The sequence below is a fragment of the Mytilus edulis genome, chromosome 6 (assembly GCF_963676685.1).
Source record: "Mytilus edulis chromosome 6, xbMytEdul2.2, whole genome shotgun sequence".
Lineage (NCBI taxonomy): Eukaryota > Metazoa > Mollusca > Bivalvia > Mytilida > Mytilidae > Mytilus > Mytilus edulis.
Genome location: NC_092349.1, coordinates 36,315,302 through 36,331,282, shown reverse-complemented (window position 1 = coordinate 36,331,282; position 15,981 = coordinate 36,315,302). Strand labels below are relative to the sequence as shown.

At 33.2% G+C, this 15,981-nt stretch overlaps 1 protein-coding gene across 1 annotated transcript in view; it reads left to right on the top strand.

Annotated features, from left to right (window-relative positions):
- LOC139529048 (kinesin-like protein KIF22) overlaps positions 1–15,772 on the top strand; it is a 32,236-nt gene extending 16,464 nt beyond the window's left edge. Inside the window, exons 10-16 of the mRNA XM_071325286.1 lie at positions 102–237; positions 1,909–2,159; positions 8,578–8,751; positions 9,406–9,489; positions 12,388–12,512; positions 13,553–13,612; positions 15,076–15,772. Coding sequence (XP_071181387.1) covers positions 102–237; positions 1,909–2,159; positions 8,578–8,751; positions 9,406–9,489; positions 12,388–12,512; positions 13,553–13,612; positions 15,076–15,099 — 854 coding nt within the window. The 3' untranslated portion in view covers positions 15,100–15,772. The remainder of the gene's footprint in view (positions 1–101; positions 238–1,908; positions 2,160–8,577; positions 8,752–9,405; positions 9,490–12,387; positions 12,513–13,552; positions 13,613–15,075) is intronic.
- Positions 15,773–15,981: the final 209 nt, after the last annotated feature.

Below are 15,981 nucleotides of genomic sequence, written 5' to 3'. Positions count from 1 at the left end.
AACCAAAGTATTATTAATTTCAGACTTGTGGATTTTGAACTATACTTTAATGTTAAGTAAAGGTACTCTTTTTATGAGATATAGTTTCATATTTTTTGCAGCACCAAGAATAGAAATACTAGCAAACAAAACTCCCATGGTACCAGAACCAGACCCTGTACCAGCTAAAAAGCCAAGACTTACAGCCAAAGAACCAGACAAACTGCCTCAAATGATGGATCCTGCTCCTTTCCTTAGGTATAAATATATAGAAAAATCACATTCTTACTTAAGCATCACATCATATAAATACATGCCATTATACGGTAAAATCTCAAAAATACTTTCTGGGAAATGTGCTATAGCTGACAGCAAGTTTCCAGTAAGCGGTATCCTTTGATACATTAAAGTGCAACTGGACAGAAGCTATAAAATTCATGACTTCAATACCAACATACACAATATTTTTATCTTTATTTTTGACCTTCACGGTGAGAAATCATGATATAGACTTATTATCACATTAATTAATTAAGAGGGGTCACTTGGTTCTTACCATTGTACCAGTGATCGGGAAGGACGTGCGCCTATAGCGCATATTGACAAGAAATGGTGCATACAGTCACAAATGTAAGCGCCCACGTGGCGCACGATATTTTTCACTTCGTTTCGAAACGTTTAGATATCGTCAAATGGATTTCCGATCGTGTTCCGTGCCGGCATGTGTTTGTACACAACTATGTAATGTTCCTCCAATGATAGGAGCACCTATATATTTTTGGGACGTCTCAGGTGTTTCCCTATGATAATAGAACCATGCGATTTAATGTCTTGGGTGTTTTCCTATTGTAATTATAGAACCATGCGGTCTAACTGATAATGATAACCATCAGTCATGATTTTTTTTTTTTTTATAAACAACTTTAAATTTGTGAAATTTGGCTAGAAGAGACCAGATTTAACTCTAATATAATCTCATTTAGTTTAGCTTTCTATTATTTCGATTGAAGAACCCCAAAGACTTTTAAGGAATATAATTATTGTCTCCATAAAAGACGCTTAACTGTCCTTGTCATTTTTTGGTCTTTGGCTCTTTTTGACACTTTGTAAACATGACTTCAGCGATTTGTTGTCTTGTTCTTTGTATTAATGGTACTCTATACTGTTATAATAATACAAGAAGTGCAGAGGAAATGCCTGAAATGTCCTCTGATACGGAACGTCTGGAATAAGTATTACAAAAAAAAACATGAACATGAACAAGACAACAGTACCAGTTTAAACATTGTAAATAAAGGTTACAACTTAAATATTGTTGGGGTTGGAAGAAGTTATTGATTACAATTGAAATTACAAAATCATTTGAACAATCCATGATTTTATTTAAATTATAAAGGTAAGTACCAACACCTTTTTGCCAAAATATACTGATACTTTTTTTTTTACAGAAGTCAATTCAAATGGCCCACTCATTTGACAGCATGGCCCATTATTTTTTTAAATGGCCCATTGAATTTATATTTGAGGGGCCCTGGGCCCATAGTGAAAAAAACCTTCCAGATCACTGTTGTACACTGTTAAAACGTCACCAAAATAAATATAGAGTTGAACATGGTGCTGCAATGCTACAACGGCCAGGGGAGTTTACTGTAATTTACACATAATAAAAATAAATTATCCTGTAAGCAAAACATTTCAGAAAGTGTATTATACATACTCTACTTGATGCACACTAGTAAACATATGCTTTTGTCGTTTAAAGTACAGACCACATGAAAAAAACATTACGGAGATAATGATAAATAAAGTAAAGTAGCAATTAGCATTGATCATGAATCATAAAATTTTGCTTTTACGTCAAACATAATGAGCCATATTGCCTATTATTTTCAAAGAAAGAATAATGATATACTTATTCTATTTAACTAGTCCATTACTAAGAAGACAAACACGACTAGAAGATACGGTGAACAGGAGACTGGAAGATTTAGAGAAGAACCTTCTAGATCAGATGAAAAAGATGACGGCTGGTCAACAAAATCCTCCAAATGAAGAAATGATGACTCAGCTAAAAGGGTATCTAGAAGTCAGTAAACAACAATTACAACAACTAGCCGTCAACACACCACCTGTTACGCCAAAACGTAAACTCAGTGACCTAGATAATGACCGTTTAAAAGGTAGAGTGATCTGTAATTTAGTAAATGTATGATATAAATGTTGAGCTTTTATTGGAAACTTCTTATGAAAGAATTTTAATCAGCTGTGCAGATATGAGTGTTTAAAGTTAAATTTTTGTCAGGAAAAGAATGCCTCTGATTTTGTACTTCAAATAAATGAAGAAAATTGGATTTGTTAATTGCTCCGGTTGAATTGTAATATTTTTATGAATAAATATTCGAAAAATTCAAATAACTGGGAATTGTGGTTTTTATTTGTAACCAATCTTATTAATTAAGACATGTAAGATATTAAAAAGAAATATTAGGCTTGTAGTCCAGCAGCTAAGTCCAATATTTTGAGACAATTGATCACTTTATGGTAAAAGCATGAAACTTTGCACAGTGTTAGTTATGATGCTTATAAACATTTTTGGATATGGAGCCATCAAAAAAAATTCCACAATGGCCGTCAATTTCAAAATGGCCGCCAACAGTCATGAAGCAGAGTCCAAAAATATAGTATAATTCATCATTTGAAAATAAAAGCACAACACTTAGCATATTGCTAGTTATGATGATTATTAATCTTTTCTGAATAATGAACAATGAAAAAAAAATCCATAATGGCCGCCAATTTTTAAAATGGCCGCCAACAGTAATGAGACAGAGTCCCAAAATATAGTATAATTTATCATTTGAAAATAAAAGCACAACACTTTGCATATTGCTAGTTATGGTGCTTAATAATCTTTAATGAATATGGAACAATCAATAATAATTCCATAATGGCCGACAAATTCAAAATGGCCGCCAACAGTCATGAGACAGAGTCCCCCCAAAAAATGTATAGTTGATCATTTCAAAATAAAGGCACAAAACTTTGCATATTGCTAGTTATGATGATTAATAATCTTTTCTGAATATTGAACAATGAAAAAAAAAATCCATAATGGCCGCCAATTTTAAGAATGGCCGCCAACAGTCCATGATGAGGCAGAGTCCCAAAATATGGTATAATTCATCATTTGAAAATAAAAGCACAACACTTTGCATATTGCTAGTTATGGTGCTTAATAATCTCTAATGAATATATAACAATTTAAAATAAATCCATAATGGCCGACAAATTCAAAATGGCCGCCAACAGTCATGAGGCAGAGTCCCCAAAAAAATTGTATAATTGATCATTTGAAAGTAAAAGCACAAAACTTGGCATATTGCTAGTTATGATGCTAATACATCTTTTCTGAATATTGAACAATCAAAAATAATTCCTTAGTGGCAGACAAATTCAAAATGGCCGCCAAAAGTCTTACTATCAGAAACTATATTGTGTATATCTAGAAAGCTATTAACAATCAACAAATATTTGTGCTTTGCAAAACTTTCAGGATTTCAGGTCACCAAATCTTGAATTACATACTTTTTGTTTGTCTTTTTAACTTTTTACGATTCAAGCGTCACTGATATGTCATTTTCTTTCAATTTTAGCATTACATATAGAGGCAGCTGAGGGTGAAACAAACAATTTTTTTTTCTCAGAATCAAAAACAAATTATTTTTTTCTCCAAAAACTGGAAACAAACTTCTTTTTCAAAAAAAAACATAGCCCCCCCCCCCCCCCCCCCCAGAAAATCAAATGGTTGCTGCCTAACCCGTCTGTGTGCTTTTTCTGTAATGAAAATGGTCAAGAAGTCCTTCATGAGTCCTCAAGGTTTTGACAAGATACACGTGTGAGAGAATAAACAGTAAAATTAAATGACACATTCTTAAGTACTTGCAAAGCTAAGTGCTGGTGATCTAATTGAACAAGAAGCAAAGTACCACTCTTAATGTTTGGTTTCCTTATATAATCGTGCACCTCGAATTGAAATTAAAAATGATAATGTCGAGTCTAAGAAGGAAAGTTAAATCCATGGTATTGCATTTTCAGAACTAGTCTCTTATATAAATGAAACAAGGTCATGTGATGAGACCATAAGCGTTAGAAGTTGTCAGATCTATGGAAACTTAATACGGAAAGAATAACATGTCTAGGTGCAGATGTTTCATCTCGAGTTAATATTACACGACTGAAACACAGAATTGTATATAATTTCCCTAATTTAGATGCTTACAAACAAGGCCTTGAAAACATTCTTGCTTTCAAAGATGAAATTGGTCCTGCATTGATGAGAGTCTGCTTAGAAGACTTTGATAATGAGTTTGTCAACATATCAAAAGCAGCTACGTTTGTTCGTAAAGATATTTTCGAATCAAATTCAGAACTTAAAGGAACCTTCACAAAAGGATGTCAGGAAGCTTCTGTACCCTAGTCATTGCTTTCTTTGGTCAGTTTGATTCAGTTTGGACCCAACATTTAGGATTGTTCATATTCTCTGTCGACCTTAACAATAACACAGCTTCTGATGTATAGTTGTACAAAGAAACTATCCAACCGTCACATGAAAGATCATGAACCTCAAGATTGTGTTATTTGGGAATCATAATCCACTGTAAGACTAGAAAACGTGATCTAGTAGATACTTTCTTCAAACTGTCTGTCTCCTACGACCGAGTGTTAGAAATTTCTACTTCAATGGCCAATGATGCTTGATGTCGTTATCTCCAACAAGAAGGTATCGTTTGCCCTACCAATCTACTACAAAATGTATTTACTTCATCTGCTGTAGACAACATTGATCACAATCCAAGCAGTATCTCTTTAAAAGAATCATTCCATGGTACAGGTGTATCTTTATTCCAACATATTTCAGAGGATGTTCAAGGCGTTGTTCAAACATTTGACCAATCTGAACCTATGTTGAAATGCCAGTCAAAGAAATTGTCTCTTTTAACAGAGAGTTATTCAAATCTTCAACTAGCTGTACTAAGATTCAGTGAACCAGATATCTCATTAGTTAACGAAGAACTTTTAATTGATATGTCATTAGTCCCAGCTGCATGAAAAGAGGAATTCAAATGGCTGAACAGCTGTGGATAGGATTTGGCACTGGAAAAAACTTCCGATATATTTCAATTCATGGATTGTGCCTTGCTCTAGGACCATTGAAATTTAAAGTCTTTCCACTGTTCCATTTTTTTAACATACGAAACGTGCAGCTTACCAAGGAGGTGTTATTTGGGGCAATTGTTTAGTTGCAAATCCAAGTTAGCCATCACCATATTTATTTGGTTGGCAAAACTTGATGGTTAAATTGAGAATGGAAATGGGGAATGTGTCAAAGAGACAACAACCCGACCAAATAAAAAAACCAACAGCAGAAGGTCACCAACAGGTCTTCAATGAAGTGAGAAATTCCCGCACCCGGAGGCGTCCTTCAGCTAGCCCTAAACAAATATATACTAGTTCAGTGATAATGAACGCCATACTAATTTCCAAATTGTACACAAGAAACTAAAATTAAAATAATACAAGACTAACAAAGGTCAGAGGCTCCTGACTTGGGACAGGCGCAAAAATGCGGCTGGGTTAAACATGTTTGTGAGATCTCAACCCTCCCCCTATACCTCTAACCAATGTAGAAAAGTAAACGCATAACAATACGCACATTAAAATTCAGTTCAAGAGAAGTCCGAGTCTGATGTCAGAAGATGTATCCAAAGAAAATAAAGAAAATGACAATAATACATAAATAACAACAGACTACTAGCAGTTAACTGACATGCCAGCTCCAGACTTCAATTAAACTGACTGAAAGATTATGATTTCATCATATGAACATCAGGCACAATCCTTCCCGTTAGGGGTTTAGTATCATACCATCATAACATATATGAGAAGAATATAACCGGTACCATTCTGGTTTGTACTTGCTGAAGCTTCGATGTTATGCATGTAAATTCTTGAAAGCAGCATTAAACTGCATAACATTATGCAACTACTCAACGGAGTGTGAAAGAGAAACTGATTGAGACTGTGCTTTCGTTTGATTTTCCTACATTTGTATCATATTTTAATTATAGTTTTAATCTGTTTTGTTAAAAAGTTACTTGTGAGTTTTTTTTCAATTTCTTATCTCATTTTTGAAAAAAATTACTCTTTGCACTGATTCTATACTGCATATGTTGGATTTTTTTTCATTTCAGGTAAATTGTGAATATTCTACGGGGATTACCTGTAACTGTGAAAATTAAGAACTCGTCACAGTCGCCATTTTGAGTTGTATCGGCCATTTTTATTTCATAGTTAATGTCACCTGTTAGATTAAATAATAATATGTTTGAATATACGTGCTTGTATTGAAATAATTGATCCATTTTTTTTAATTATTTTTATACGTTATTTAAAAACAAACGTCAAATTTGGACATGTTAAACGGCACCATTTTGAATATTGCCGCCATTTTGAAAAGATTATATATGCACCTAGGCATTAATGAAACATTGCAGGCCTTTGTCAATATCAAATGATCAGTTTCACGGATTTGGTAACTTTCTATCACACAATGATGGTGTATACATACGAATACTGTCAAACTTAGACATTTTGACGCGCCATTTTGAATTTGGACGCCATTTTGATGATTTCTGTATTATAAGGTTTAAAAAATAATCTTATCTTTATAGTATTTTCTCAAGTTTGTGACATCTTCTGAACTCATTTAAATTGTAAGACTTCATCAAGTGAATTATGTTATACTTATGTCGGCCATCTTGAATTTGGCGGCCATATTGGATTTTTTTTTCGTGGCTCCATATCTGAATTTTGTCTATACTCCTTAATCTTTCACTATGCCAAGTTTCTTGCTTTTACCATAAAGTGATCAATTATTCTGATATCCGCTGGACTATTGATGAGAAGTCTGAACTTAAATATGAACTAAAAAGTTTAAAAGTAAATATGCAGGTCATACCATTCAAAGAATTTATACTCATATAAATTATACACTGTTGTTTTGATGACTTACTTTTAGCATTAGGCCACACTTAAAAATATTTTGGTTTGCCCGAACCCTACCCAAAGGTTGACAGTGGGTAGGTAGGTAGGCATTTTCTTTTCTTTTTACAAAAAAAGAAATTGAAGTATCAGACGTTTATTAGTCTTCATGCCTATTTGATTACAAAACAAACTTCTTCAAATCAGTACAAGCAGTTTATTATATATAAAAAGTATTCAACATGAATGGTTGACAGATTTTTTAGCTCACCTGGCCCGAAGGGCCATGTGAGCTTTTCTCATCACTTGGCGTCCGTCGTTCGTCGTCGTCGTCGTTAACATTTTACATTTTGAACTTCTTCTAGAGAACCACTGAATGGAATGGAATTAAACATGGCATGAATGTTCCTTATGAGGTGCTGACCAAGTGTTGTTACTTTGTAGCCGAACCATCATCCAAGATGGCTGCCAGCGGGGGACTTAGTTTAACATAGGACCCTATGGGAAATGCATACAAATGACTTCTTTTAGAGAACCACTGAATGGAATGGAACCAAACATGGCATGAATGTTCCTTATGAGGTGCTGACCAAGTGTTGTTACTTTGTAGCCGATCCATTATCCAAGATGGCTGCCAGCGGGTTACTTAGTTTAACATAGGACCCTAAGGGAAATGCATACAAATGACTTCTTTTAGAGAACCACTAAATGGAATGAAACCAAACGTAGCATAAATGTTCCTTATGAGGTGCTGACCAAGTTTTGTTACTTTGTAGCCGATCCATCATCCAAGATGGCCACCAGCGGGGGACTTAGTTAAACAAAGGCCCTTATGGGAAATGCATACAAATGACTTCTTTTAGAGAACCACTTAATGTAACAAAACCAAACTTGGCATGAATGTTCCTCATGAGATGCTGACCAAGTGTTGTTACTTTGTAGCCTACCCATCATCCAAGATGGCCACCAGCGGGGGACTTAGTTTAACATAGGACCTTATGGGAAATGCATACAAATGACTTTTTTTTAGAGAACCACTTAATGGAACAAAACCAAACTTGGCATGAATGTTCCTTATGAGGTGCTGACCAAGTGTTGTTACTTTGTAGCCTACCCATCATCCAAGATGGCTGCCAGCGGAGGACTTAGTTTAACATAGGACCTTATGGGAAATACATACAAATGTCTTCTTTTAGAGAACCACTGAATTTAATGAAACCAAACATAGCATAAATCTTTCTTACTTAATGAGGTGCTGGCCAAGTGTTGTTACTTTGTAGCAAAATTTTATATTTTTTTTTTATAAGATTTCAAAAACCCAAGTAGAATCAGGTGAGCGATACAGGCTCTTGAGAGCCTCTAGTTCTGGGTAGGTAGCGTTTGGGCAAACAAACCTATTATTCATTATGGCCTTATATAATCACTTGTACACTGGTCTCCAAAATTAAATTAACTTAAGTTCCAAATTTGGTCAACCATTCATGTTGAATACTTTTTATATATAATATTCATATTATTGAAATAGTGAAGTATAGTCCTTTTTCATTTATCTTTTAGATGTTACTAACACAAAGGATGATTCTGCTGTAATAAAAGACAGACCAAGGAAGAACTTGAAGAAAATAAAAAGTGCTAGTTGTATTAGTGAAACCCCTTTATATGCACCTCAGCCCAGACTATTCAAAAAGGGATTTAAATCTACTGCTGTCTCAGAATTTTTAGAAATAACAGGTTAGCTGTTTCTTTGTAAAGAAAATCTGTGAATTACAGTGTTTTTGTGTATTTTGGAAATGTTATAGATTAATTTTTTAAGGGATATAACCTGAAGTGTAAAAACAGAGGCAACAAAAAACTGTTGGTTGTTTTTTTTTAAAGATACTTTTTTTAGAACAAGTTGTTAACTATACAATTTTTGTTCAAGCTTGTATAAATTTAGGGTAAAAATAATATGTACTATGTAGTCAGAATTTTGGAATTCATAATCATTTTTCTTTAAGTTTCTATTAAAAATGAGTTAATGCTTTTTTACTAGTTCTATAATACAAATTGTTCTTAAATGAAATGTTGAGATCAAGGGGATAAATTTTTGGGAGATTCATACCGATTTTCAAACAAAAAAAATATGTATGTAGAAAAGGGCTACACCATCTGATTGCCCAGACCAAAATAAGTAATTTGAAATTAGCCTTTCAATTCAAATTTCATCACAAAGATGTTGGAATCCCTTTTCATAATTTTAAAACAGCTTTTCATATCTTTAAATATAAGTTTTAAAAACATATTTATTTGTACCAACTTTCACCCTCCAAATGTCCAGTAAATTGTGGATTTTAACAGATGTGGCATCAGGAGTATTAAACTGTTTGTGTCTTCTTCCTTTCATAGAGTCCATCGAAGAAAAGACAGAAAAGAAAAAAGAAGAATCAGCCAACTCTAAGAACTTCAATCCAGAGCTACAACAGAAAATGAGTATGTTCATTGAAATGAAGAAAATGTTTAATTCTGCTGAAAGTTTATTTATCAGTGATATATTTTTTTTAACTTTTCCTTTGAACAGTACTATACAATTCTGTATAAAATTAATCACTTTGACCTTCACGTTATACTTGAGTGACTTAAAGGCAATAACTTCAGCAAAGGCTTAAAGACAGGAATGCAAACAACTACACGTCACTTGACAATCTTCAACAATGAGCAAAACCTGTTTTTTTAGGAAAGATTGAGGCACATGAATAAATTATCAGTCTGATTTGGGTAAAGATTCAATTTTTTTTTGTGTTGGATAAGTTATTATTTTCATTACATTGACTTTTTATGTAAATAATACAAAGTGCAAGGAACTGTATTTAGAATGCATCTTTACCTGGTTTTTAATGCAACTTTGAAAACAATGTCATAACAAGACAATTTTACTAAAATTTCAATGTTTAAGCAGTGAAAATAACAGGATTTGTTACTCATTTGAAATAAGGTGGGTTTTTTGTCGAGCCTGCAACTTTTGTTGCAGAAAGCTCGACATAGGGATAGTGATGGGGCGGCTACGGCGGTGGTGGCGGTGTTAGCTCACTTCTTAAAAGCTATATATTTTAGAAGGTGGAAGACCTGGCCTTGAAGGCATTAAACTTTGCTCAGTGCTCTGAGCACAAAAATCATGCTCGAAACATGAAATCCAGCAATTTGATTGGTTGATTTTCGAGTCTGAGTATGAAAATCATGCTCGAAAGTTTTATGACCGTGAGGCCTGGATGCTTCATATTTTGTATATAGATGCCTCATGTTATGAAGTTTCCGCCAGTCACACGTCCAATGTCCTTGACCTCATTTTCATGGTTCAGTGACCACTTGAAAAAAAAGTTCAGAATTTTTGTAACGTTGAATTCTCTCTTATTATAAGTAACTAGAACACACCTGCGAAATCGCGGGCATTCAGAGCATAGTTTAAAGTATGTAAAGTGTTGTTGGAAGAATTTTGTAAAATATTGAATGACTGGAGAATTTCAGCAAATGTATCATAAGTCATAGGTTATTGGGGACATGAACATATTTTTTTTATCCCTCCTTCATTTCAAACATTCCCAATTTTTGGTTTTCTATCAATTTCAATATGAACATACATTTAGTATGTTATGAACATTTAAGTAAGGAACCTGTAATTCGGTGGTTGTCGTTTTTTATGTCGGTTACATATTTGTTTTTCGTTCATTTTTTGTACATAAATATGGCCGCTAGTTTTCTCGTTTGAATTGTTTTACATCGTCATTTCGGGGCCTTTTAAAGCCGAGTATGCGGTCTGGGCTTTGCTCATTGTTGAAGGCCGTACGGTGACCTTTAGTTGTTAATTTCTGTGTCATTTTGGTCTCTTGTGGAGAGTTGTCTCAACATGGCAATCATACCACAACTTTTTTTGTTGTTGTAATAAATTTTGTAAAAGATTTAATGACTGGAGAATTTCAGAAAAGGTGTAAAAATTTCACATGAATAATTTTAGCGCTTATCTGTATATTATGAACATTCATTACTATATAAATAAAGTGTATTTACTTTCAATTCCAAGTTTACTAATCGATCCATGGTGGTCAATTGATATAGTATACAGACCCTTTCCATTTAATAAACTCTGTGACCGCCGTTGATAGTAAACTTGAAAATGATAGCAGATAGAATTAAAATACACTTTATTCGTAGTATATGTATGTTCAAAGTGAAAGTATACAGAAAAACGCAAACCGGAAGTCTAATCTGACTTAAAATTTTGTCCAATGACGGGACAATATCCGGATGCCTTTTTTCTCGTTTTTCTCCAAAAATAACTCAATCTGAATAATCATATAAATGGATGACAAATACGACTATGCACTGTACATATAGGACACAGAGGCGTGTTGGTTAATTTATTGTGGAAAGAAGAGAAGCAACACACAAAATGAGGTCTTCTCGTTTAATAGTATAGATAGGATAACTATATTTGGTATGTGCGTACCTTGCAAGGTCCTCATGCCCGTCAGACAGTTTTCACTTGACCTCAACCTCATTTCATGGATCAGTGAACAAGGTTAAGTTTTGGTGGTCAAGTCCATATCTCAGATACTATAAGCAATAGGGCTAGTATATTTGGTGTATGGAAGGACTGGAAGGTGTACATGTCCAACTGGCAGGTGTCATCTGACCTTGACCTCATTTTCATGGTTCAGTGGTTATAGTTAAGTTTTTGTGTTTTGGTCTGTTTTTCTCATACTTTATGCAATAGGTCTACTATATTTGTTGTATGGAATGATTATAAGGTGTACATGTCTAGCAGGCAGATGTCATCTGATCTTGACCTCATTTTCATGGTTCAGTGGTCAAAGTTAAGTTTTTAATTTTTGATCTTTTTATCTAATATTATATGCCAAAGGTCAACTATATTTGGTGTATGGAAATATATTATGATCTATATGTCAGTCCCACAGGTTTTATTTGACCATGACCTCAATTGCACGGTTCATTGGACAGTGTTAAGTTTTTGTGTTTTGGTCTATTTTTCTTAAACTATAAGTAATAGGTCAACTATATTTGTTGTATGGAAGCATTGTTAGCTGTACATGTCTGCCTGGCATGGTTCATCTGACCTTGACCTCATTTTCATGGTTCATTGGTGTTTGTTTAACTATCTTGTTTAATGTTAAGTTTATGTGACAGTTGTAATAACGCTTTATACTTAGGACTATCAACATAATATCAATGATTAGTAAAGAAGGCGAGACATTTCAGTGTGTGCACTCTTGTTTTTTTTGGGGGTGGGGGGGGGGGGGGGGACAATGTAATAATATTCTTTCAAATATAGTTTGATCAGTCAGTAAGTAACAGCTGTGTTCACTTATTTTTCAGATACAGAATTTATAGAAAAACTTAACATATCATCGGTGAAAGATTTACAGACATTACAAACAGTAGGAGCCAAACGTGCCAAACTCATTTACGAATGGAGAGAAAATTATGGTTTATTTTCAAGTGTAAGTTGTAAACAAGTTTTTTTTATTAAGTACTGTGGATTCATTATTATTTGTTGGATACAAATTTTCATGGGTGTCTTTGGTACTGGTGAACCACAAACTGAATCTTCAACAATTTACAAATTTTCTACAGGCTTTGTCTGAAGAGATAGGCAAAACCACAAAATCAAATACTCAAGAAAATTCAAGTTTTTCTTCAATCCAAGGAAATTGATAACCACGAAAATATATGAACCCACAGTAAGCAATAGAAAGAATGTGCCATAGCATTACAATCATGACATATATTCAAATATGTTAAAATCAATTTTACGTATTCATAAAATCTCTTTCTCCAACATTGAATTGGTTGGTCTTATTGAACTATTTTCTTTATTAGTGAATTATTTACACATTAATGTCATGACACTGAAGAAGTCATGTAGCAGTAATTTTCTTTTCACACTAATATATATTGTAAATTCAGAAATTTTGGCAATTTTTTTAATTTTTATTGCAAAAATTGTGACGGGATATATGGTTCAAATGTAAAAACATACATTTTATTAATTTTGGTAGCACTATTTGCTTGCAGCATCTTCTGAAATTACAATTGTTTATTTCTTATTATTTATAAAAGCCTGCAGTAATAGCTGGGTTAACAGTAATAGTTATCTCTGAATAAATATACATGTGAAAAAATGAGATTTATACATATGGAAATATATTTAGAAAATTTGTTGACTTACATCACCACCTAACTTGGTTCATATACAGTACTTGCTGAGAAAAACTTTGGAATGGTCTACTGCAAAGTTATTTGTTTTTATTGAGATAAAATTTAATGATTTTAAGAATAAAAACTACAAATTTGCGAATTTAATAAAAAAAAGTTATGCCTCACTTAATTTTCCACTTTATCATAACATCATGATTTTGTGGGAGGCTAATGTGTTTATGATGCAAAATCAATAAAGGCTATGATGTTTTGGCTCATTTATGTTAAAGTAGTATGATGAAATTATCAATTTTTGTAACTCATTAGGATATTTTACTTTCAGTATGAAGATTTAAAGGCAATCCCAGGTTTTACAGATAGATACATTGGTAATTTATTAAAGGTACGATATATATAGATTATTACATTGATCATGTTGATACAAGTTGATTATCGGATTTATCCAATCTCAATAGTTAAATTATCAGTTTTAAAGTCCGAGCCTCGGCGAGGACTTAAAAATTTATAATTTAACTTATTGAGATTGGATAAATCCGATAATCCACGTGTTACAATGTAATAATCTGTTTCTCTAATGATTAAAAGATAAATTTCCTTCTTTTCCAAACCAAAATCCCCTTCGAGTGCCTTCCACTTTCCACGAAGTTGTCAATTTCATTAACACCTGTTAGAACATTTTGATTATTTCAGGGAGCTGAGAAAGGTAATGACCTTTTGACTCAGCCAATCATCTTCTGAAATCACCGCCAACCACACATTGATTAAAAATTTTTATACAATGGGTTGGGAAAGGGATATATTTCCATAGAATTAGAGAAAAGAGAATACGATCAGTGAAATAGTCTTCAACTTTGTTTGACCAAAATGGTTAAACTTTTTACAGAGACCTTGGATGGAGAGTTGAATCATTGGCACTCATACCACATCTTCTTACTCCTATTAACAGATTATTATTGGGTACTACAATTAGGTATTAGTTGCTGCCTACAAAGGGTGCTTTTGAAATATCTATTCTATTTTTTAAGTAAAAAAATTAACCATTGTATAAAAGGAATATTTTTATGAAGGGCTATCATTATTTTGTCCTTGAGTGTTATCAAGGATTTTCAATAATAAAGGTTGTGCCATATTATGTTTTAGACCCCATACTGCATAACAAGCTATAAAATACTCCAACATGACAAATGTAAAATAATAAAAACTAGAAAAATAAATACCTGGTTTATGTTCAATACAATATATGAAGAAAAAATTTATGATGTGCAGCAATAAATGCCAATCACTTGACAATAGTCTTCTAACCAGGGGGGATCCAGCCATTTTAAAAGGAGAAGGGGGGGGTTCCCAACCCAGAGTAAAGGGGTGTTCCAACTATATGCTCCCATTCAAATGCATTGATCGTCCAAAAAAAAGGGGGGTTCCCCCCTCCCCCCTGGAACCGCCAATGTCTAACTTATGTGCCTTATGTGGGACAGTGGTGTAACAGCACAACATAAGACAAAACTGTAATAAGCAGTTGGAAATAGTTTTATACAGAACAACACAAAGCTAAACAAAATATCTCTAAGCTAGTTCATAGCTAATAACAACTAATTTAAACAAAATTTGTATCTAAGACTAATATATCAATCAGCATACATCCAATGGATTTAGAGTGAACACGTCATTAACAGTAAAAAAAAAAATGGTATGTTTGATGTTTGAAAATGAGATCTGTTATGGCACTGATATATGTATACTTAATTCAATTTTTTATTCAGTATGAAAGTGATTTATCCAGCCTCACATTGATTATTCCTGTTTCAATTTTTTTCCCAGTTAAATATTTTTTTTTTATCTTTTCAGAGTAATTTCGTAACAGTAGCATGAATGGGTATAATAATAAAATAATACTCAAAGACAGCAATGGAGTACAGACAAATATTCAATATCATGAACCAAAATATACAAAATGATCTCAAACATTTCAATTGCTATCTTATGTGTAGAACTGTGTGTAATAGACTGTCAATAGTGTATTTACCCACAACATGTGTACCTCTGTATATTTATTAGTATGTCCATAAGTTATACGACTGGTCTTTCCATCAGTGTCGGTTATCTCCAAAATGTCCACTGTATTGACAGTTTTTGGTTCTGTACCCATATTATAAATTGTGATTTGGTTCTCGTCAATGAAATTTCTTTTAACAGTATTAAGCATTCAAATTTATAAGTTGTATACTTTAAATTCAGAAATAAGTCTGAAATACATTAAATGCCAGTTTAAATTATTAAGATAATAACCCTGTCGGAGTAATAATAAAAACATCGCAATAATTTCTGAATTTACAGTATTGTATTATATTTTTTACAAAAATGGTGCTTAAAATTTGCGGAAGAAGCTAACTTTGTGTATGGCCATAGATACATAACATGAGTTAAGATCTGTATTGTACTTAAAAGGAGAATTGATATTAGACTGTTATAAAGATATTTGCCTAGACTGAGGCCAAATACCTTGTATGTAAAAAGCACAGTAGTTTGGTTGGGATTTTGTTTTGTTTTTTTTTTTGGGGGGGGAGGGGGGGGGGGGTTGCTATGTAATAACTGGTAAGGATGAGCCCCTTGAATAGCCTGATAACACTATGGATTCATATATTTTCGTGGGTATCAATTTTTGTGAATTGAGGAAAACTTTTTTTGTGGACATTTGATTTCATGGTTTTGCCAATCTCTGCATACTAAACCTAAAGAAAATGTGTAATTAGT